At 45.5% G+C, this 18,790-nt stretch overlaps 1 protein-coding gene across 9 annotated transcripts in view; it reads right to left on the bottom strand.

The window, feature by feature from the left end:
- Positions 1-18,790, bottom strand: part of DAGLA (diacylglycerol lipase, alpha) — a 68,454-nt gene that overhangs the window by 24,915 nt on the left and 24,749 nt on the right. For 5 of the 9 annotated variants that reach the window (XM_010564262.1, XM_010564263.1, XM_010564264.1 and 2 more), the window contains 6 exons: positions 14,247-14,412; positions 11,135-11,273; positions 10,347-10,558; positions 7,835-7,936; positions 7,094-7,232; positions 3,758-3,845 (listed from right to left, as the gene is read on the bottom strand). In XM_010564262.1, coding sequence (XP_010562564.1) covers positions 3,758-3,845; positions 7,094-7,232; positions 7,835-7,936; positions 10,347-10,558; positions 11,135-11,229 — 636 coding nt within the window. In that variant the 5' untranslated portion in view covers positions 11,230-11,273; positions 14,247-14,412. Of the gene's footprint in view, positions 1-3,757; positions 3,846-7,093; positions 7,233-7,471; positions 7,648-7,834; positions 7,937-10,346; positions 10,559-11,134; positions 11,274-12,507; positions 12,610-14,246; positions 14,413-18,790 lie in introns of those variants that run through there. The other 4 variants (XM_010564268.1, XM_010564267.1, XM_010564269.1 and 1 more) reach the window with 4 other exon arrangements.

Here is an 18,790-nt window from a genome sequence, read left to right as displayed (position 1 = left end):
TAATTGCAACAAGCAGGTGTTATACATGGCAGCTCTTGGTACTGAAGGAGCTGACCAAGTTACCAGGCTTTTCCAGGTTTATCTTGGACTACACCCAAGGCAGAAGGACCTGAAAAGGAAAACCTGGAAGAAGATCCAAGAAGATCCAAGTCCAGAGGAGAAGGTGACCAAACCCCAAAAAGACACCACAGGAGGGACAGAATTAGAAGTGACCTGAGAGGGTCAAGCAAAAGCTCTGAAGCAGAGTGACAGAGGTATTTTGAGGAGAAATGTAGTACAGAGCAAAAGGGAAAATAACAAGGAAAACCCCACAAGATCTTAAGTGAGAATTGTTTGGGAGGTTGGAGATGGGCTGGGACTGTGAGACAATGCTGATCTAGCCATCACTCAGACCAGCATGCTTAAAGACAAGGGTGACCCAGAGGGTGGGTCAACAAAATGTGGGACTGAGCAAGTGCTGTAGTATGCCAATGGTCAGTATTTTGACTCATGCCATCAATAACCTTTCCTACCAAGGTGCGTCACAGCCTTATCCTGAACTTTTAACCCATGTTTTCATAGCATCCTTTACTCAGCACCTAAAGCCATGTGACTGCAGTCTTGTCTGTAGAAAGCCTGAGCCATGCACTTGAAAGGCTGGTCTTCAGGAAAGGATCTCTCCATTTCTCTTGTTTGACCGGCAAGAAAGCAAATCCCTTCTCTCCCTAGCAGTCTTGCAGGAAATGACCTACATTCTTTTATCTCTGACAAACTCCTGGAGTGCAAGATTACTTTCTATCATTTTTTACTTGCCTACAAAAGCAAGTTAAATCACTATTAAGAACGGGGCTTCAGGTGCCAACTGTGCAGGTTTCCATGCCAGCTGTGCCTTTGAAGAGCAAACGGCCTGGCATTAACCTCTCCAACATTACAACTGTAGTATCCTTGAAGTGCTGACCCTATAAATCTTAGCACAATTCCTATAAGCACAGAAGAAATGCAAACAGCCTCAAAGTAAAAATATGACAAACACCCATTAACCCAAAGTGACAGCAACACCCCTTAATACTCTGACCAAAGTAAAAGGCCATAATGAAAGTTCAACATTTATGTTCTGTTCCAAAGAAAAAAGCTTTTGCTGGAGCACCTGATATTACATTGTAGGATTAATTGTAGTGTTCTGCTACAAACCCTGCAGGCTCTGGCGTTGGCAGAGCCAGTGGACACTTAGCACTTCAGATTTCACTTCAGACCCTTAAGAACAGATTCTTGCCCCAATGCCATGTCCACTCTGCAGAACTATTTTCCAGCCCAGAGGACGATGATCCTCTGCTAGAACATTTTTTCCATAAAGACTTGGAGAGACAGCAATGGATTCATTTCTGATCCTTTACATATGCATTCATTCCACACACTGTCATGCCAGGACACACAAAGTCAGAGCTTGTTTCTGCAAAGAAAAGAGCCTGGAAATTGCTCAAGCTGAATGTAAAATGGAAATTCAATAGCACAAGGAATTTGGAGATTCTGGTATCTGCTTTTATCCTGAACTGAAAAAAAAAAAAGTAGAAACAGACAGTCACTGCAGAATGAAAAGTTTGTTAAAAGAAGCTTGACATGAAATTAAATATTTTGCATTCCTGAATAAAATAGAGCTGTTCAGAAACCAGGCCATTCCAATGCCTGTCAGTGCTCTCAAGCCAGGCTACAGCGCCCATGCTGCACCCTCCAGACAGGCGTCTCTCGATACCTGGGCAAGGCAACCTGGTTGTGCTGTCAGGGGGAAGGTGCCTCTGCTGTGGTAGCACAGGCAAGCAGAGGAGCAGAAAATGACCCCCAAGGAAATGCTGCTGTTTGAGCTGCCGTGACACAAAGCTTGTTTTGTTTCAGTTTTCCAGATGGACTTTCCTAAGCAGCTGTAGCAGATGATCTGTGAAAGCTGGCAGTCCTGGGCTACGACTCCTCAGTGGGACAGCAGGTTGGGGCAGGGACATTCCCTGGGAACATGGTGGCATTTCATCCAGTATTACAGGAGCATGCCACTGGGAGGATCAGCATGCCAGTACATGTTGTTGGGTTTCTGGAAAAGGGCTATGACTATTCCTGCAGCCATCCACACTTTGGAAACTGCACCCTGCGGATAACTACACAGCACTTACCAACAAATCCTTTTAATCTAATTCATACTGGTTGCCATCTATGATGAACAAATGTTCAGGTAGCCTTCACCTGACTCTCCATTATTCTTACACAGCTCTTCATCTTATTACACCTTTCCCTTTTGAGGTTAAAAGCCCAGCCTCATTTCTCTTCCTATACAAGTTCATATCCCCTTCAACATGCTCCTTTTTCTGCTGCATCTTTTAGGAGACCAAACACCAGGCTATATTTAGGGAGGACATCACCGATGTGGTCAGCCCCTTGGTGTTTTCCCTGTCATTTTCTATGCCCTTCTACTGAAGCTAAAGGTTTTTTTGCTTTTTGGCCACTGCTGTCTTTGCTGAAGCGTCCTTGATAACTCCTAGCTCTTTTCCTGAGAGGCTGCAACTAAGTCAAGAGGCCAGTGTATGCAAGTAATTGAAATTGTTTCTTCAGATGTACATGCATCAGCTCATCTTTCTTTACGATTTTCTTCTACCTTTGATAACAATACCTTGGTTCTGGCTTGGTCTTTCAAGGGTTCTCAAATACCCGTAACTCTGACCAACCTAAATGTTATGAGTCATCAGCAAAATTTTCCACCTTAGTACTCACCTCTCCAGCAGGTCCTCAGGAGTCCTGTTGAATACCACCTTAAGGGACAAACCTGCTCCCATTGCTTCTAATAAGTATAGATTGCTAACTTTTTGGGAAGCAATATCAAGCCCCTTACCCTTCCCTGCTGGATAGATAATGGCAAGGAAAAATCCCAACTGTATCATGTGAAAACTTCAAACCAATGATCTTCATGTAATTCTATGGATTAAGTAGTAGTTTTTTTACTGTTAGTAATCCAGAAGTATTCTTTTGCTGATTCTGACAGGTTTACATTTTCCCATTTTCAAAGAGGTATCTCTCTTGTCTTTAAGCGTACAACACTGACACAAACTATAGGAGAAACTGCGTAAGCAAGCTGGCTGATAAAGGGAAACTGAAGCTGACCACAAAGTGCTGTCAAATGTTGAACCTAAACATAGTGAAAATATGTATTTCTTCCACTGATATCTTCACTTAAAATTATTATCCCAGTTTACTGCAACAGCAAGGTAAAGAACAACTTCAGGACAAGAGTTTAACACTGACAACATTGCTTTTCAGTGCTACTAACTTTACCTTCGGAGACTGTCCTATAATATTCAAAACCAGAGGGTTAAGACTAGCCATTCTGAGAAGACAACTACCCTACCCAGCAATGTGACATCGGCATCTAGAAGGGAAACATCAGCTTCTGTTTCTGCATGGAATACCCAGGTACACTCCTGCAGAAAAGCAAGTGCTTATTTGGGCTACTTGGGCTGAAAGGAAGGAGAAGGAACCAGCATGCAGCAAAACTGGTCATTCTGAAGGTAGCTCAGTTTGCTGCTTCTTGAGAGACATTTCCAGTCCTTGCATGCACTACTATCAAGGCTCACTGGACTCCTTGCGCCTCCAGATCTCAAAGAACACTCACAGTGAAATGAGACACACATTGTCCAGGCTTGACAGCAGGAACCCCACGCTGCTACGCTCCGCTGAGTCCCATGCATCATCAGCTATACACAGAGAGCTTGCTCTCCGACAGGACATATTTGGTACGTACTGACTGAGAGTCTTTTGTCCGTGTGCAGCAAAGAAAAACTTTAAGTCTGCGTGTCCAGCTGCTGGCTTGCCCTTCTTCCAGGCGGTGTCTACAAATAAAGGGGAGAGTATGCATATGAGGACAGGTAGGAGAACATGACTGCAAACAAATAGTAGGATCCTATACAAAGTCACACAGCCTACACTATCACTGATAAAATGCATGCATAAACCATATTCTTGTATTTATCCTGGTCTAGCAGAGGCAAGGAGGCCACATATAAATTAAAAACTCATCTTATTTTCTAGGACAGGGAGATCATTAATAATCTAGCTGTTCCGGCCAGGACCAAGCCTCTGTATTGATATACATGGTGTCCTGTCTGAATGGGATGGCTATAATGAAGCTACTGTTATTCTACAGTATCTGCTGGAAGCAGGATGTCCAAGAGCATCTGGCGGTCTGGACAGAAGGAGGGTCTAATCGCAATTTGGCAACTGCATCATCTGTTAGGATGTACTACCACTCAGCAGGAAAACTCCACCTCCAGGTGAGGGGGTGGGAATGGTACAAAAGACCCTGAGCATTTAGTATGAGAGGACCCGTGGAATTTTTTCCACTAAATAGCTTATTTGGAAAAATGTATTTATTAAACATAATACAGTCACAGAACTTAAACAATTTGCATTCTTTATTCAAGTATGGTGCATAACTAATTAAAAAAACCCTAAAGGTTCTCTTTCAATACAGAAAAGGTTAAAAAAGGCTGAATACAGAAGGTCTAGCTCAACCCACATTTGGTTTATATGACATTTCAATTTCAGCTTCAAAATTAGCTAATTGGACAACCCTATTTAAAATGAACTACAGCTGAGTTCACTGTTGTGAGCTTGTCCTAGTTACTACATTTTGCAGGGTGACAGTCCCTTATTTTTGACTGGCATACTTGCAAACAATCCTTAGATCAAGCCAGGCTTAGTGGCAACGAAGTGGGTGACTGTGTGATTCTTTGCCAGAGTGCCATGCTACTGAAAGTCCACAGCAACTCTAATGCAGGGTCTTTTTTTAATGTGAACACAGACTAACTCACAGGTCAGACCAATCAAAAAAGACCATTTCTATTTTCTGGCAAATGATCACATCAGGAAAAGCCCAAGCACAGAAAGTGGGGTGCACCTGGAAGATGATGCTGGTAAAGCAGTATTTGCCTGCAACAAAAGGAACAGATCCTGCAGGGCAATCCATCAACTCATGCCTGAGCACTTTAAAACAACTACCCATAACCTCCAAGGAAGACTCCAAAAGAGGAACAGGAATACAAGTGTCCTAAGACAGAGCTGGCAGTACTCAGTTTGCTCTACCAAATGCCAAAGAACTCGGGCAGCAATGCAAAGAACTTCACAACTTCACTGCGGGGGTTGAACAAGCAAGTGTGCTCTGAGCTATTTTCACTCCAACTCTTCCCAAATTCTTTCTTCCTAACACTGAACTTCGACATGTTTAGTATGAGCTCTAAAGCAAGTTTCTTAGAAAAGCCTCAGCACAATTAGTTGAGCCTTTTGTTTTGTTGCTTTATTTTCTTAGCTCTGCAAGAACATAAAAGCCCACACACATCACGACGCCACTGGTAAAGGAAAACCACTATGTAACAAAGTCCAATAGCTACAGCAGAGTACCACAGTAAGAAAGCCAAAGTTACACATCTCCTAACGTGACAAACAAATCAAGTTTTTTCATGAGTTAAGACAGAGGAAACGTAGCCCAGGTTAAGTGTAATACAAGGGTCAAATTACTGCTGTACATCAGAAGGCACGTAGCACTGTAGACCAAAGGTTTTCATGAGGAATGGCTGGCCCTCACCATCTTACAGGATCACAATCCAGAAGCAGGCAGAGAATTTCATAATATATTCTTTGGAAAGGATTGCTTTAAGCAAGCAGAGAATTTCAAAATATATTCTTTGAAAACAATTGCTTTAGTAGTGAACACATAGTAACATTTTATGTTTCCCTTTCACATTATAGCCCACAGCATTTTGCTTGTTAACATCTGTTAACACTCCCTTTCTAGAGTGGAAATCTGCAAACAGCAGGCACAAGCTCTCTGAAAATGTTACAGGCCTGAAGGGAAAAACCTGGCCATAGCCCAAGGGACAAATACCTTCACTCAGCTATCTGGGATCTCCAAACTCCACACAGGGGAGAGAATTTTGGGGTTTGTTTTGATTTACTTTTGAGTTCTCTGGCAAAAAACTTTGCCATCTGTGGCACTTGGTTTCCCTTTGGAAAAATAATGCACTGAGCCAAACAGCTTTGATATAATGTGCGGTAGTAGGCCCGCAGTATCATCACAGCTTCTCATCCTGATTTGCCTGGGAACATCCTGATCACAATACAGCAATCGCACATATTAGGCTAACAGGGCACTAACTCCAAATATTCAAGGCTAGTGTTAGTAACATATTGGAAAGGCTAGGAAGAATGTCTTGCATTCCACAATAAAAACAGGCTCCTTCAAACAAAACTTGCTTGCATGGTCCTTACAAAATGTTTTTTCCTCAAAAAGACAACCTGAAGGATTCCATTTCAAGACATTGGAACAGCATGTGTTCAAAATACCCTCTTGAATATACATTCCCAAGAAGAAATGCAAAATCTGCAGAGTATTTTTAAAAAGCCTCATTTTTTAGCATTCAAAGCCTAATGCCCTCAAGTCCTACAAAGCCACATTCCTTGCTGACAGTTACATATGTCAAGAGTGCATAAGAAAACAAAGCCTGTTTGTGTTGTCCCGCTACTGGAAAAAAACTTCTGAAAAATGCCTCGCTTAGTGAAAAACAAGCTTCCGTATCCCCATCTGGGTAGCTCAAAGATGTAATCAATTCTTAATTAAAAGATCTGACTGCCAACACAAAAGAAATTGCTTCTTGGCCAAGACCAAACACAAGAAACCTCAGGCCAAAAGGTCTTATTTTGAACACAAAAATAAAGGAAGAAAGGGGCTTCAGAAGTAGATGTTGCCTCCACCTAAACAAAATCTAAGCACTGCCTCGCTGTTACCAGGCAAAACACTGCTACAGGATGGACCAAAAAGCTGTTGTGGTCAGCACTGGCTCAAGGGGCTCGTAAGAATTCACAAATCCAGTGACTAATGCACAATCCAGCCAGATACCACATTGCTTCGCCTCCTTTGGATACAGATGCCCACACACAGCACCTGACAGTCTGAGCTGCATTCTTCCAAAATCACCCTCACCAAAGGGAAGCAACGCCTAAAGCTGAATGCTCCCTGAAGCACAGCAAGGAGAATATCAAGAACCGAAAAAAGCAGGGCACCCTTCCAGAAACACTGCTTTACCGCAGGTTGTATGTCCTCAGGTTGCGCTGTCTCCGCTTCGTGGCACGCAGCTTGACAAAGGTCCGGCCTGTTGGGTCGAAGACGCACAGGACAGTGATGCAGACGCTCAGGATGACAACCCAGTTGCACACCACCATTCCTGCAAAGAAAGAAGAAAAGTCAGGTGCTCTGGCCATAAGTCTTGGCAGTATTGCTTCCTGCTTTTCGCCACACACATCAGACCCACCTCCCCATAGCTGCAGGGCAGGGAAAATTAGCCCAAATACTCTTACAGCCAGCTGCCGCAAAAGGAAATCCTCTGGAAAGGCTTCTAAACCACAGCTAGATTTTCCAGCTGTTTTAGAAGATTGCACATGCAGAAGGCCATTAAATACTCACTGAGTATCTAGGGGGACTGCAACATTAGCATCACCCCCACCAGGAGACTGGCTGAGACTGAAAAGGAGTTCCAGGAAAACAGTAAAGCCATTTTGAGCTGAAGAAGGGGAACCAGGTCTTACAGACTCCCCAGCCAGACCCTTCCATGGGAACATGAATTCTTGCCTCAGTGCAGACTGCACAAACAAATGAATAGAACAACTGTTCTGAGCAGTAATGTCTCAGGAAAACAAGCACCACATTTACAGCTACAATCCACTTCCAACAGTCAATCCCTGCATGCATGAATGAATGAGCTCTCCAAGGCAAGAGGATGTCTGCGAATACACAGGAATGCACACAAACCACATTCCAAATACATACCCAAAGTGACACTCTTTGCTGTGATATCATTGCAGGAAGCGTAGTACTGCGTTAGCCAAACGATGCCCACAATAGCATACACAAACTCAATCACCAAGATAGCTGAAACAAAAGGAACACAATGAATAGTAGCAGCATCTCCCTAAGGATTAATAACTGCCTCTCCCCATCTTCTGGAGAGTAAGCCCAAAGACATGTTCTTTAGCAGGACAGTTGCACAGAATAAATGACTGCAGGACTAGGCCCCAATGCTTTGGAAGGTGATATTCAAGAAAATGAACAAAAATGTAATGTGTGCTTAACACTAACTACTCCTAAATGACACAAGGACCACATACGCACAACAGAGCTGTCAGTGCCCTTGGCTGTATCAGAGGCGTGAATCAGATAGCCATACCTTCTGCCCAGGACAGTGGAAAGACTCCCTTCAGTAACAAGGATCACCATGTAACAGTCCCTAGTCTTAACCACCTCAGACAGCTGGTCTGATTCAAAGATACAAAATAAATAGTAGCATGTATCCAGGATTAATTCTGCTTACTACACTTGGCAACTGTTCCCAGCACCTCTGCCCTTTGCAGTCCTTCCAGTAATAGTTCCCAGGACACAGTCCTCAAAGAATCATTTATGGGCTCCTCAGTTTTGCATGTTACCCTGGTAATGAAGAAACTGGATATTAACAATGGTTCCCTGGAACAAAAAAGTTGGGAAACACTGCTCCAAAGTGCCCATCCTCACACTTCCTCTACACATTACAACACCAAAGCACAGGTGGACAATCAGCTATGGAGAGGGTAAATAGTTTGCTTAGTAATGCCTAGCAAGCCTTTGGTGGAGCCAAGGCTAAATTCACATTCCAGTCTCACCAACTAAGCATCCACCCTCATTATCTACATATTGGCACAGTATCTTTCTGCAAGTGGCTTACTACGGACTCTCACTAGCCTGGAAAGACCAGTTCAAAGAGACACATAGCAAAGTTTTCAACAGCAGTGGGCAAGGAAGCAGGGTTGGACCTGGTTTGTGATCAGCCCCACCTACGTTCTTAAACTGAGCTAAGCTTTGCCTATCTTGGCTTCTCTTCTGAGATTACCTGCTGCAGGATAAGAGTAGCAGTAGCACAGAAGAGACTTTCACAGTGGTTCATATTGGAACTCTTTCCCTAGATTCATATGCACTAAACAGCACATGCTTAAAATGGGACAGTCACATGGACCTTGCCCACACAATGGTCACACTCCTATTTCTATCATCAGAACTGATGAAGCCATTAAAAGTAAAAAGCCCCATGAAACCAGCATATACAAGACCCAAGATACAGTGTAAATACAGATCCTGAACACATGTATAGTTTAAGGCAGACAAGGAAGAAAAGTAGATGATTCTTGGGTAGGAAAATGGCTCTTTGGATTCTCTTTACCTCCCTTGCCCCATTTAGTCCGGTTTTAACACTGTGTTACTCAAACTGTCAGGCTCTACGTGCCTCCCTAGGGAGACTGAAGTGTGTCTGGGAAACTAGAGAGAAAGATTTGTTTGCTATTCATGTTAATGATTTGCACTTAGCACTCAAAGGCAGAAATGTCCCAGACAGAGCTTTCAGGCAAGGTTACCCGTATGTTAGTGAATTCTGCATGAAAACAATCCAGCAAAAAAAGAGAGATGCAAAAACATGAGAAGCTTTGTTTGAACTGGGCTTGACTCTGCATCTCCAAAAGATTTTTCTCTTAAAATCTTCACTCAGCACAGAAAAATCCAATCAAGTTTCTGTTCCTGGAAGGCAACAGAACAGAGCAGGGAAGACAAACTAAAAGGGAAGCTCTGAATGAGAGATCAAGGAACAATCTCTTTTCTGATGTAGTTCTTGGTGGGTGAGTGAGACAGGACATGTTTTTGGGAAGACAAATATGCACTCTAAGAGACAAGATGCAACCAGTGAGCAGGTGGTAAACCTATTTATCTCCTGGTGCCTGGAGGTGGAGTATCAAAGTGCAGGTTGCTGGATGGAGAGATGCATCACATGTGAGTCAAGAGGTCAAGTGTATGCCTCAAGGTAGGTGGGTGTAGACATAAGTGTCTATATGACAGGCAAGGACATGCACATGCCTTGGGGTCAGAACCACCATGATTTACACAGACATATGCCTGTATCATAGGAAAACGTGTGGAAAAAAGGTGGGGGAGAGGTGTAGATGCATCTCACTGTGGCAGATCTGTGTTGTGAGACAGAAGGGGAGCATATTTTGTTAGAGGAAAAGGATGTACCTGCATCACAATGAGGATGACAAGTTAAAGGTTTGCTAGAAAGATATTTGGGGCATTGCATGAGAGTCTTACAGCAATGACAGGGTGCAGTATATGTGATGTATTCAGATGCATATCACATACAAGTGGCCATCTGGATGTCTTTCAGAAGCTGTGTGTTTGTCAGGGTGTGGGGAGAGAAGTCTTCTGCGATAGCAGATGGCAGTGTGGAGGCTGAGTCATTAGGAGGCCTCAGGCCGCTGCCTCTTACCCAGTCTGACATAGAGCACATACTGCATCGAGTCCCGGGGCTCTGTGTACAGGATACTGCCTCGCATGCTGAGCCAGATGATTGCCACCTCTGCGATCATACAACTGAGCAGGATGCCCAGGTAGCCTCTGCCGTGGTCCACCAGGTTAAGCGAGCAGGTCTCGTTGGGGTTGTACACCAGCCCAAAGAGCACCACAGAGAGGATCACAAACCTGCCAGTCACAAACCAGCTTGTTACCAGCAGTAAGCCAAAGAAAGCTGCATGTAATATCCCACACCTGCTCTCCTGACAAAGCTACTGAGGATCCTCAGTGTCCCACAGCTACCTAAAATTAATATTAATTTGGTCCAGAAATCTCCTCCCCACAAGCCATCCAGAGGCCCTGCTGCCCCAGTCAGAACAATCTGATGATCTGTGTCAAGTCACTTGACATTGATGATCTGTGTCAAGTCACTCTTATCCCATGGGATCTGCCACTCCAATTGTTTTTTCCTGAGCCCCTGTACAGAAACACAGCCCCAAACTCCAGTGGACAACCTTGGGTAGCACTGGAGGATGCAGGGAGCTCTCATCAGGCTCACTCTTTGGAGCTGGAGCTAGAACTTAGAATAGAACTTATCCAAAGAACCAGAAGCTGGAAATATGCTGGTGTCTGTCACAAATGCCCCAAACAAGCCTTCCAGCTGCATGTATAATAAGCATAGGAAGAATTACAGCTGCAAGAAACAGGAGTAGCAAAAAGATTTCATGGGAGGATTCAAATCATCACTCTGCCTTTCTCACTTACCAGGTGGTATGCAGGAGGAAGAGGAAGACGGCTGGCAAAACCAGGTCATCGCTGCCTACAGACCAGCGACGGCGGAACACAACAATCCCTGGCATGGCTAGCAGGTCTGAGGGAGTTCAGCAGGCACGACACTCACCTCCTGGAAAAAAACAGAATCAAAGATGCTGCTGACCCTCTTCAACCCCCTCAGGAGAACCCCACACCAGCAGAAAGACTGCACCTGAGAGCTATCTTATTTTACACCAAAGATGGCAGAGCTTCTTCCTTCCAGCACCAGGGGGCATGGCACGCTTGAGAAGGAGAGTACAGGAGGGGAACATACACTTTAAAGAGTGGGAAGTATTAGGTGAAGCCGGTGCATAACTCACTGAACATAATCACCACTCACCCAGCTCCACTTTACAAGATTACCTGGAATCCTGTTAGGGCTGCATGTTGGTAAGCAGTCACTGTGGGGTGTTTTGGAAAGTTTATACTGGCCTCAACTCCAAAGATGACTCTATTACCGTGTTCTTCCACAGGCACACCTGCTGCCAGCCTTTTCTCTTGTTGTCCAACAGTTCCCTCCCCTCACTTGGCTCGGCAAGCCAAAATATCCATTAGCAGTTAGTGGCAGCATCTGGGGAAGCTATTGACTGGCTCCCAACAGCAAGCACTTACAGCTGAAGGGAGCAAGCTCCTAGGAGATCTCTCACTTGACCATCAGTTGCACCGAAGCACCCTGCCAGCTCCACGTCTCCTTTGTGTTCACATTAGCCCTGACAGGCACCAACAATTAAAAGGTCGAAGATTGAGGAGCTGGCTGTTCCTCCCAACATTTTGTTTGTACTCCTATTTTTAAAGCTTCACAAACCCTTTAAAAAAAAGAAACAGCAGTGGTATAAGTCACGAGACTCCACAGGGCTATCCAGACACCTCCTCCCAACACAGCTCTCCCACACCATTTCAGTTATGCTGTACATACTCCAGCCTGCTCCAGTCCAAGTCCACTGCATCAGAACGGCTCAGGCCTTTCCTGCAGCACACCCTATCTCCCTCCTGCATTTCTTGTACAACACACTTCAACCATGACCCACAACCACAACTTCTGTTTGGTTTTGTCAACCTTTGGTTTCTGAGATCACATCTATTTAGTCTGCCCATAGCCAGCAGTGATCTCCTGAATGCAGCAGTCAGTCCTGTCCCTCTCTTCCATGCCCTAAACATTGTCAAACTTCTTATCTGTACCCTCCTGCGCTACCACAGACCAGGGGACACCACACATTGGCCTGTGCCTCTCTGCTACAAGCCACCACCTCAAGAGTGCCAAGTTCTTGCAACTGATGCATCTCAGTTCCAAGTAACAGCACTTCTCCTATTGTAACCCCACTAACCTCCCAATCTTCACATTCATGCACTGCTGCCAGAGCGTTCCATCCATGACCTGCAGTGACCACACCACTCCAAAGCCGCACCTCCAAAGTAGTAACTGCTCTTTGTACTGATCTGGCAATTTGCTGTTAAGGCTCAAAGAGGCAAAAAATCAAAGTGTCTCCATTTGTTACTTACGATGTAATCAGGATTTCCAACAGCATTTCAGAGGGAATATAATCTGCCATACCTCATGCACCAGGAAAAAAAAAAAAATCAAACTTGTATAATGATGTCTAGTGCTCTGGTTAAAAAAAGAGGGGAGGAGTGACATGATCACATTTAAACTAATTTGAACGCTCAAAGTAACACAAGTAGTGGTTTTGTGACAGACCACAGACTGTATCACAGCACCGACTGCTGCAGCAACAGAAGCTGCCTTGTCCTACTAAAACCTATTCACCAGTCACATGTGGTTACCCCATCACTTACCTACTGTGCAGACCATCTCAAAACAGAGGAATCTCCCCTCCTGTACCAACACCCATGGCCAGTCGACTAGACCTTCCTACCCTTTTCAGTCACCAAGTATTGAAAACCTAAACAAATCTTTCACACTTTCTGGGAGATTCCATAGTTAACAGGCTGACACACTTCCAGTACGTTACTCACTTGGGTGAAAGAAACACTCTATTCCACAAACAAAGCAAATGTGAAATTGCAACGCCATTTGGATTCACACTTCCTTAGCACATAATAATCAGAGCACTCAGTACACTGCAGCTCTACCTTCAAAGTGCTCACTCCTCTGGCCATCTGGGGACTTCTTCTAGCCTTGCCATGAATAACCCACCTGCCTGTCATGCACTGCCTGTATGAAGCACTTATATCTTGATATAAGTGCTCAGTATACATGGATACACTTTCCAGCACACTCATTCACTCTGCCTCTGGCCAGCACAGCATGTCCTAGCCAAGCTCAGACCTCAGTTCCCATCATCCCTCTGCTTACGGCTGCATCCCGCCAACGCACTTTCCACAACTCTTCCACCTCTCCAGATGCAAGTAGTTGTGCTCTGCTTTCTCTACCCGCTACCAGTTTAAGAGGCAGGGTATCGGCAAGAGCAGCAAACACCTCATGCGAATTCCTTATCCACAGCAACAGATGGGGACAGAGGACAGCAGCCCGTCACTCACTGTCACACACGAGAGTACTCGCTCTGGGACCGACACTCCTAGCTGTAATGCTTACCAGGCTCCTGGTGCACCACAGAAAGAGTCCCAGTTAATTTTCAAAGACTATTGAAAATCTAAACCATGAGGTCTGGGGCCTTGCTCCCAGTTTGGAAAGAAGGAAGATGATAGGAGGCCTGAGACTGTAAAGCCCACAAAAAAAAAAAAGTAAAGCTCTCAGTGTGAGGACTCTCTGGCGTCATCCCAGGGTAGCAGATCCCAGGAGTTAAGACAATGAAGATATGATCTAGCAGAGGAATTAGGAGAAAAGTGGAAGGTCAGAGTGCAAACAGCCCTGAGACCACTGACCCTAGTTTAACAACAGCAAGAATCCCTTGCACTGCCCCTAGAATTGCTGCAAAGAGTGAAAGATTCCCAGGATATTGAAATCTGAACCCCAGTACAAGAAGCCCCAAGCTCCCAATGCTGAAATTAGGGGAAGCACATGCAGGCACAGGCTTTCTGTGCAAGGAGTCCAGAGCCCTTGACCCTCAGATCAGAGAAGGATCTATGGAAGCAGAAATCTTACATGGCATGTGGTCCAGCTGCTGCACATTCTTCTCTCCCGTAAGGGTATTTCAGGAAAAGTACATATCCACGGAGACAGACATCACAAGCGAAGGAGGGAACAGCAAACTCTTCTTGCAGCCATTGAAAATCCCACTCGGCAAAGGGAAGGACGGCATGGTGACTGCCTGCCGACAGAGCTGGGCATCATCTTCAGAGCAACGCCCTCCCGCCAAGACAGCAACCTCATTTATTCATCGGGGTAGCTGAGAGCCACCGAGCCAGGGGTCGTGACTCCCCCCTTCCACACCCCCAGCACCCTCTGGAAGGAAGTGACATCATCCCTATTCTGAGGAGATTGTATATGAATTGTGGGAAGGAGGACTGGGAGTGAGAGCAGGCGATGCTGTCAGAGATGTACAGAGATGGGAGAGAAGGAAAGCCCTCCAGCAGCAAGCGCAGCAGCACAAACCTCCTCCCTCTCACCACCGAGAAGCTGACAGGACCAGGAGAGCTGCGGCAGCGGTTCAGGCTTGTCCTGGAGCCCCGGCTGTGAGCGGGAAGCCCTTCGGCTGCAGCGGATGGCATCAGGCAGCAACCGCCGGAGCAGGGCTGGGAAAGGCTCGGGGCCACCGGTCTCTCCTCTGGCATGTACTGAATGGCCAGGGGGTGGGGAATTGGATGGGACACAAAAGGGGCACAGAGAGGGGGCCACCCTGGTCACAGAAAGGAGAGACTGTTCCAGAGGAGCAGCCTCTCCCAGGCCTTTTCAGCCGCTAATTCCTTGTGACATGCTCTGGGGTATGACAGGATGTGGGGGAAGGGGAGAATTAGCTGTCTGTAGGGGAAGGCTTAGAGAAAAGAGCAAGGGAGAAAAATGCTACAGCGAGACAACATTCCAGCTAAACCTAGGAGATTTAGTCTAATCCAACATCCCATCACATCTGACATTAGCCTCAGAAGAAGGTATGCAAGCAAATATAAGCTGAACGCAGCCATAGCTAAAGGAAAAGGGCTGTGAGTAGATCTTGCACCGCAGGAGACCACCCACACCACGCCAACACCCCAGGAGAGAATCAGCTACTCCCCACCACCCAAGTCCACAAGCAGGATTTGCTTTGAGCTCACAGCATCATGCAGACACCCAAGGCACACCTGCACCCACACAGCCCAACACGCTAACCCCCTGCAAATCCTCATCCCTAGATCCACGAGGGCTTGCAAACTCACTCAGCATCCCCACCTCGAACACCAAATAAACCTCCTCACAGTCCTCACAACCTCCTGCAGTTCAGACCATTACTTGCTATTACTGTCAAGCAGAAGATGGGAGGCCAACACCACACTAAAATCAGATCCACCAGTGCCAAGTTTCTTCTCACTAACAGACCACTGGCAATGTCTGCACAGAGGCATTAGCAGGAGGAAGTCCTGCTAGCCTAATACATTCATCACCTACCTTTCCCCTCAGACCAAGATGGTGATCTGCTTGCAACTTCACACAACCCAGGTATGACAAAGCAATCCCATCTCATCTGTCAGCACCCCCTTTCAGCTGTTCTCCCCAAATTTGGCCTCAGCTCAAGTCCTACAGTATAATTTGCTCAACAGAAACTCCCTCAAAATAGTAACTGTTCAAAGCCCAGCAACCAGACCTTCATCTTCACTGCTTAGGGCTACAGGAAGCTCAAAGGAAACATGATTTCTAGGTTTTAGCTCTGTAGATGGTTGGAATTGCTACAGGACAAACCCCTTTGCTGTTCTGCAGAAATCCAGCAATAAGTACTGGCATGCTGATCCTCCCAGTGGCATGCTCCTGCAATACTGGATGAAATGCCACCACGTTCCCAGGGAATGTCCCTGCCCCAACCTGCTGTCCCACTGAGGAGTCATAGCCCAGGACTGCCAGCTTTCACAGATCATCTGCTACAGCTGCTTAGGAAAGTCCATCTGGAAAACTGAAACAAAACAAGCTTTGTGTCACTGCAGCTCAAACAGCAGCATTTCCTTGGGGGTCATTTTCTGCTCCTCTGCTTGCCTGTGCTACCACAGCAGAGGCACCTTCCCCCTGACAGCACAACCAGGTTGCCTTGCCCAGGTATCGAGAGATGCCTGTCTGGAGGGTGCAGCATGGGCGCTGCAGCCTGGCTTGAGAGCCCCAAGAGGAGAATGGGGGCACCTCCATGGTAAGCCCCGAGAGTCACCTGAGTAGCCCAGGCAGGCCCAGGACATTGAACAGGCCAGATTAACTCCATCCAGTTAGGTCCTCTAGAACCGCCCTCTGCCTCCTACCACACAAGATGGCAACTGCAAGTACTCCTCCACAGCATTGCACAACCTTCCTCATCTCCTTCTATCAACAGAACCATGTTCTGTCCCTCACCATTATACCCACATTTCCTCTTTCTGAAGTTACTTATTAGAGCTACTGAAGCTCTCTGTATTTCTTGCAGATGCCAAAGTTTTTTTATACTGAAGTGAACTAAAAAAGCAACAGCATTTTACAATAACAACGTTTGTCAAATTTGGGGTGACCAAAAATAACATTCAGCATGCTTAACCATATAGCTCCTGACCCTTAAACATCTGCTGGTTCATAAAATACAAACCCTTCCCCTGAAATAGCACTTCACTAGCAGATATGGTTCAAGCCCCATCAAATCACCCCCACCTGAACACATATCCTTCCTTTCCTCCCAAGCACATCCCACATGGGACATGGGCTTTCTACCCCGGGTTGGGTCATCACCCCTGCAGCTTACAGAAACCTCCTGTTCCCATTAATCACACCTTTCTGTAAGCACTTACTGTACTTGACTGAAATCATCAATTAGAACTTGGATCAAACTTCACTAGTCCTTGTCCAGCTATTTTTAAGGGCCTTAAATGGAGCTCTTTCTGTTTCTGAGCTCGGTTCCTCACAATCTGGGAATTGTTCTTGCCTTACAGGGAGAAGGGGGGAATGTGGTTACAGCCATACAAAATATCCTGAAGCTGCCTAGGAGGCATTTGCTTGCTCATGTCTGCACACATACAAACCCATCTCTCCTCCAGCACCTCTTGCAGGCCCCAGCGTGCAGCATGAACGAGACAGCAAGGTCTCTTGCTGTGTATCTCCCCTATACAATTTACCCATAACAACCATTAGCAAGAAACAGCAGAAATAAGGGTAGGACAGATGAAAAAATATCCAAACCTTCGAAAAGTACCCTTCCAGGGTGGGAATATCTCAGAGCATCTTATAAGAGGGAGGAATACCTACTCAACACACACAGTATGGAACAGAGGCTCATAATATAAGGTGGGGACAAATTAGCACCAAAGGAAGATGAGCCCTTCCAAGACAGGGCTGCCTTTTACAAGCAGCAGAAGATATCTGTTGCAAGTGATGCCTGCAGGAATTGTTCCCTTCCCTGGGGGGAGATGGTACAGCAGCAGCCGGAAGGTTGTGAGGATAGTTCTAGCATGACTGACTATGAATAAGGGAACAGATCTGTACTTTAAAGAATATTGTATGTACTAATGTAACTTCTAAGAGCCTTATTTACGACCAAGCCATAGACTGCTCAGCATGGGCAGGGAACACTGGCAAAAATCAATGGGGTCTTTAATTTTGGAATTTCAATTTGATATCTACTTTTAAGATTCTCCTTTATAGTCTCCCATTTTCCAAGGAGAAGGAAATAAAATGAAAGACAATGCCAGAGCCGTGGGACTAAGCCATCAGGGTTTGAGAAAGGAAAAGTTCAAAGAGTCCCTTGTGGCTTGGCACATTTCAGATGCAGCTCCCCCAGGATAAGGCCACTGCACCACAATCATCTCGCTACAATGTCATCATTACAGAACTAATATGATTAGGTTAGATCTGGAACTACAATACTGCCCACTGACACAAATACCCAAAATACATCTCTGAGTATAAACTGACCTTCAAAACCCAGGGGACAAGAACTTACCTGCACATCCCACCATCTTAAATTGTAAATGCTGGCATGAATACACCCTTAGAAGTACAATGGTGATGGTTACAGGCGTATATCGGTAGTAACAAGAACAGACTACTGGCCAGTTGGCCCAACACTGGCCCATCTCCATCTCAGCTTATTCCTCCCTAGTATTTTTTCCACAAAGCCCCTTTGCCTCAGGCAGCATAAACACATCAAGGTGTTTTCTGAGTGCATGCGCTCCTTGCTTAAACCCATCCCCTCTGTCCCTTACTCCAAACACCTCTTGCCTTGGGCACAAATAGCTCTCATGAGTCCCACACTATCTTCAAACACAGACAACCTCTTCTACCTGTTACCTTCTTGAACCTCACAGCCTTACAATTTATACCCTTGAATTTCAAAAGCCTCTTAAGAGTTTTTCTTAAGTGGTCCCTATTCTCTCATGGGAAAAAAAAAAATCAGCTCTCGAAACCTTAGTACTAATACAGAAGATTTAGTATCACATTTGCTATTCACTTCAAACTGGTTATTTTCCTGTAGAATAATGCTGTATACAACACACCACAAAGGGTTCAATGCTGACATATTGCCTGCTCTTGAGCAATAGTACTGATAATCC

Source organism: Haliaeetus leucocephalus, unplaced genomic scaffold (assembly GCF_000737465.1).
Source record: "Haliaeetus leucocephalus isolate CR32 unplaced genomic scaffold, Haliaeetus_leucocephalus-4.0 Scaffold177, whole genome shotgun sequence".
Lineage (NCBI taxonomy): Eukaryota > Metazoa > Chordata > Aves > Accipitriformes > Accipitridae > Haliaeetus > Haliaeetus leucocephalus.
The sequence above is the reverse complement of the archived record's forward strand: the minus strand, read 5'-3'. Positions and strand labels throughout refer to the sequence as shown.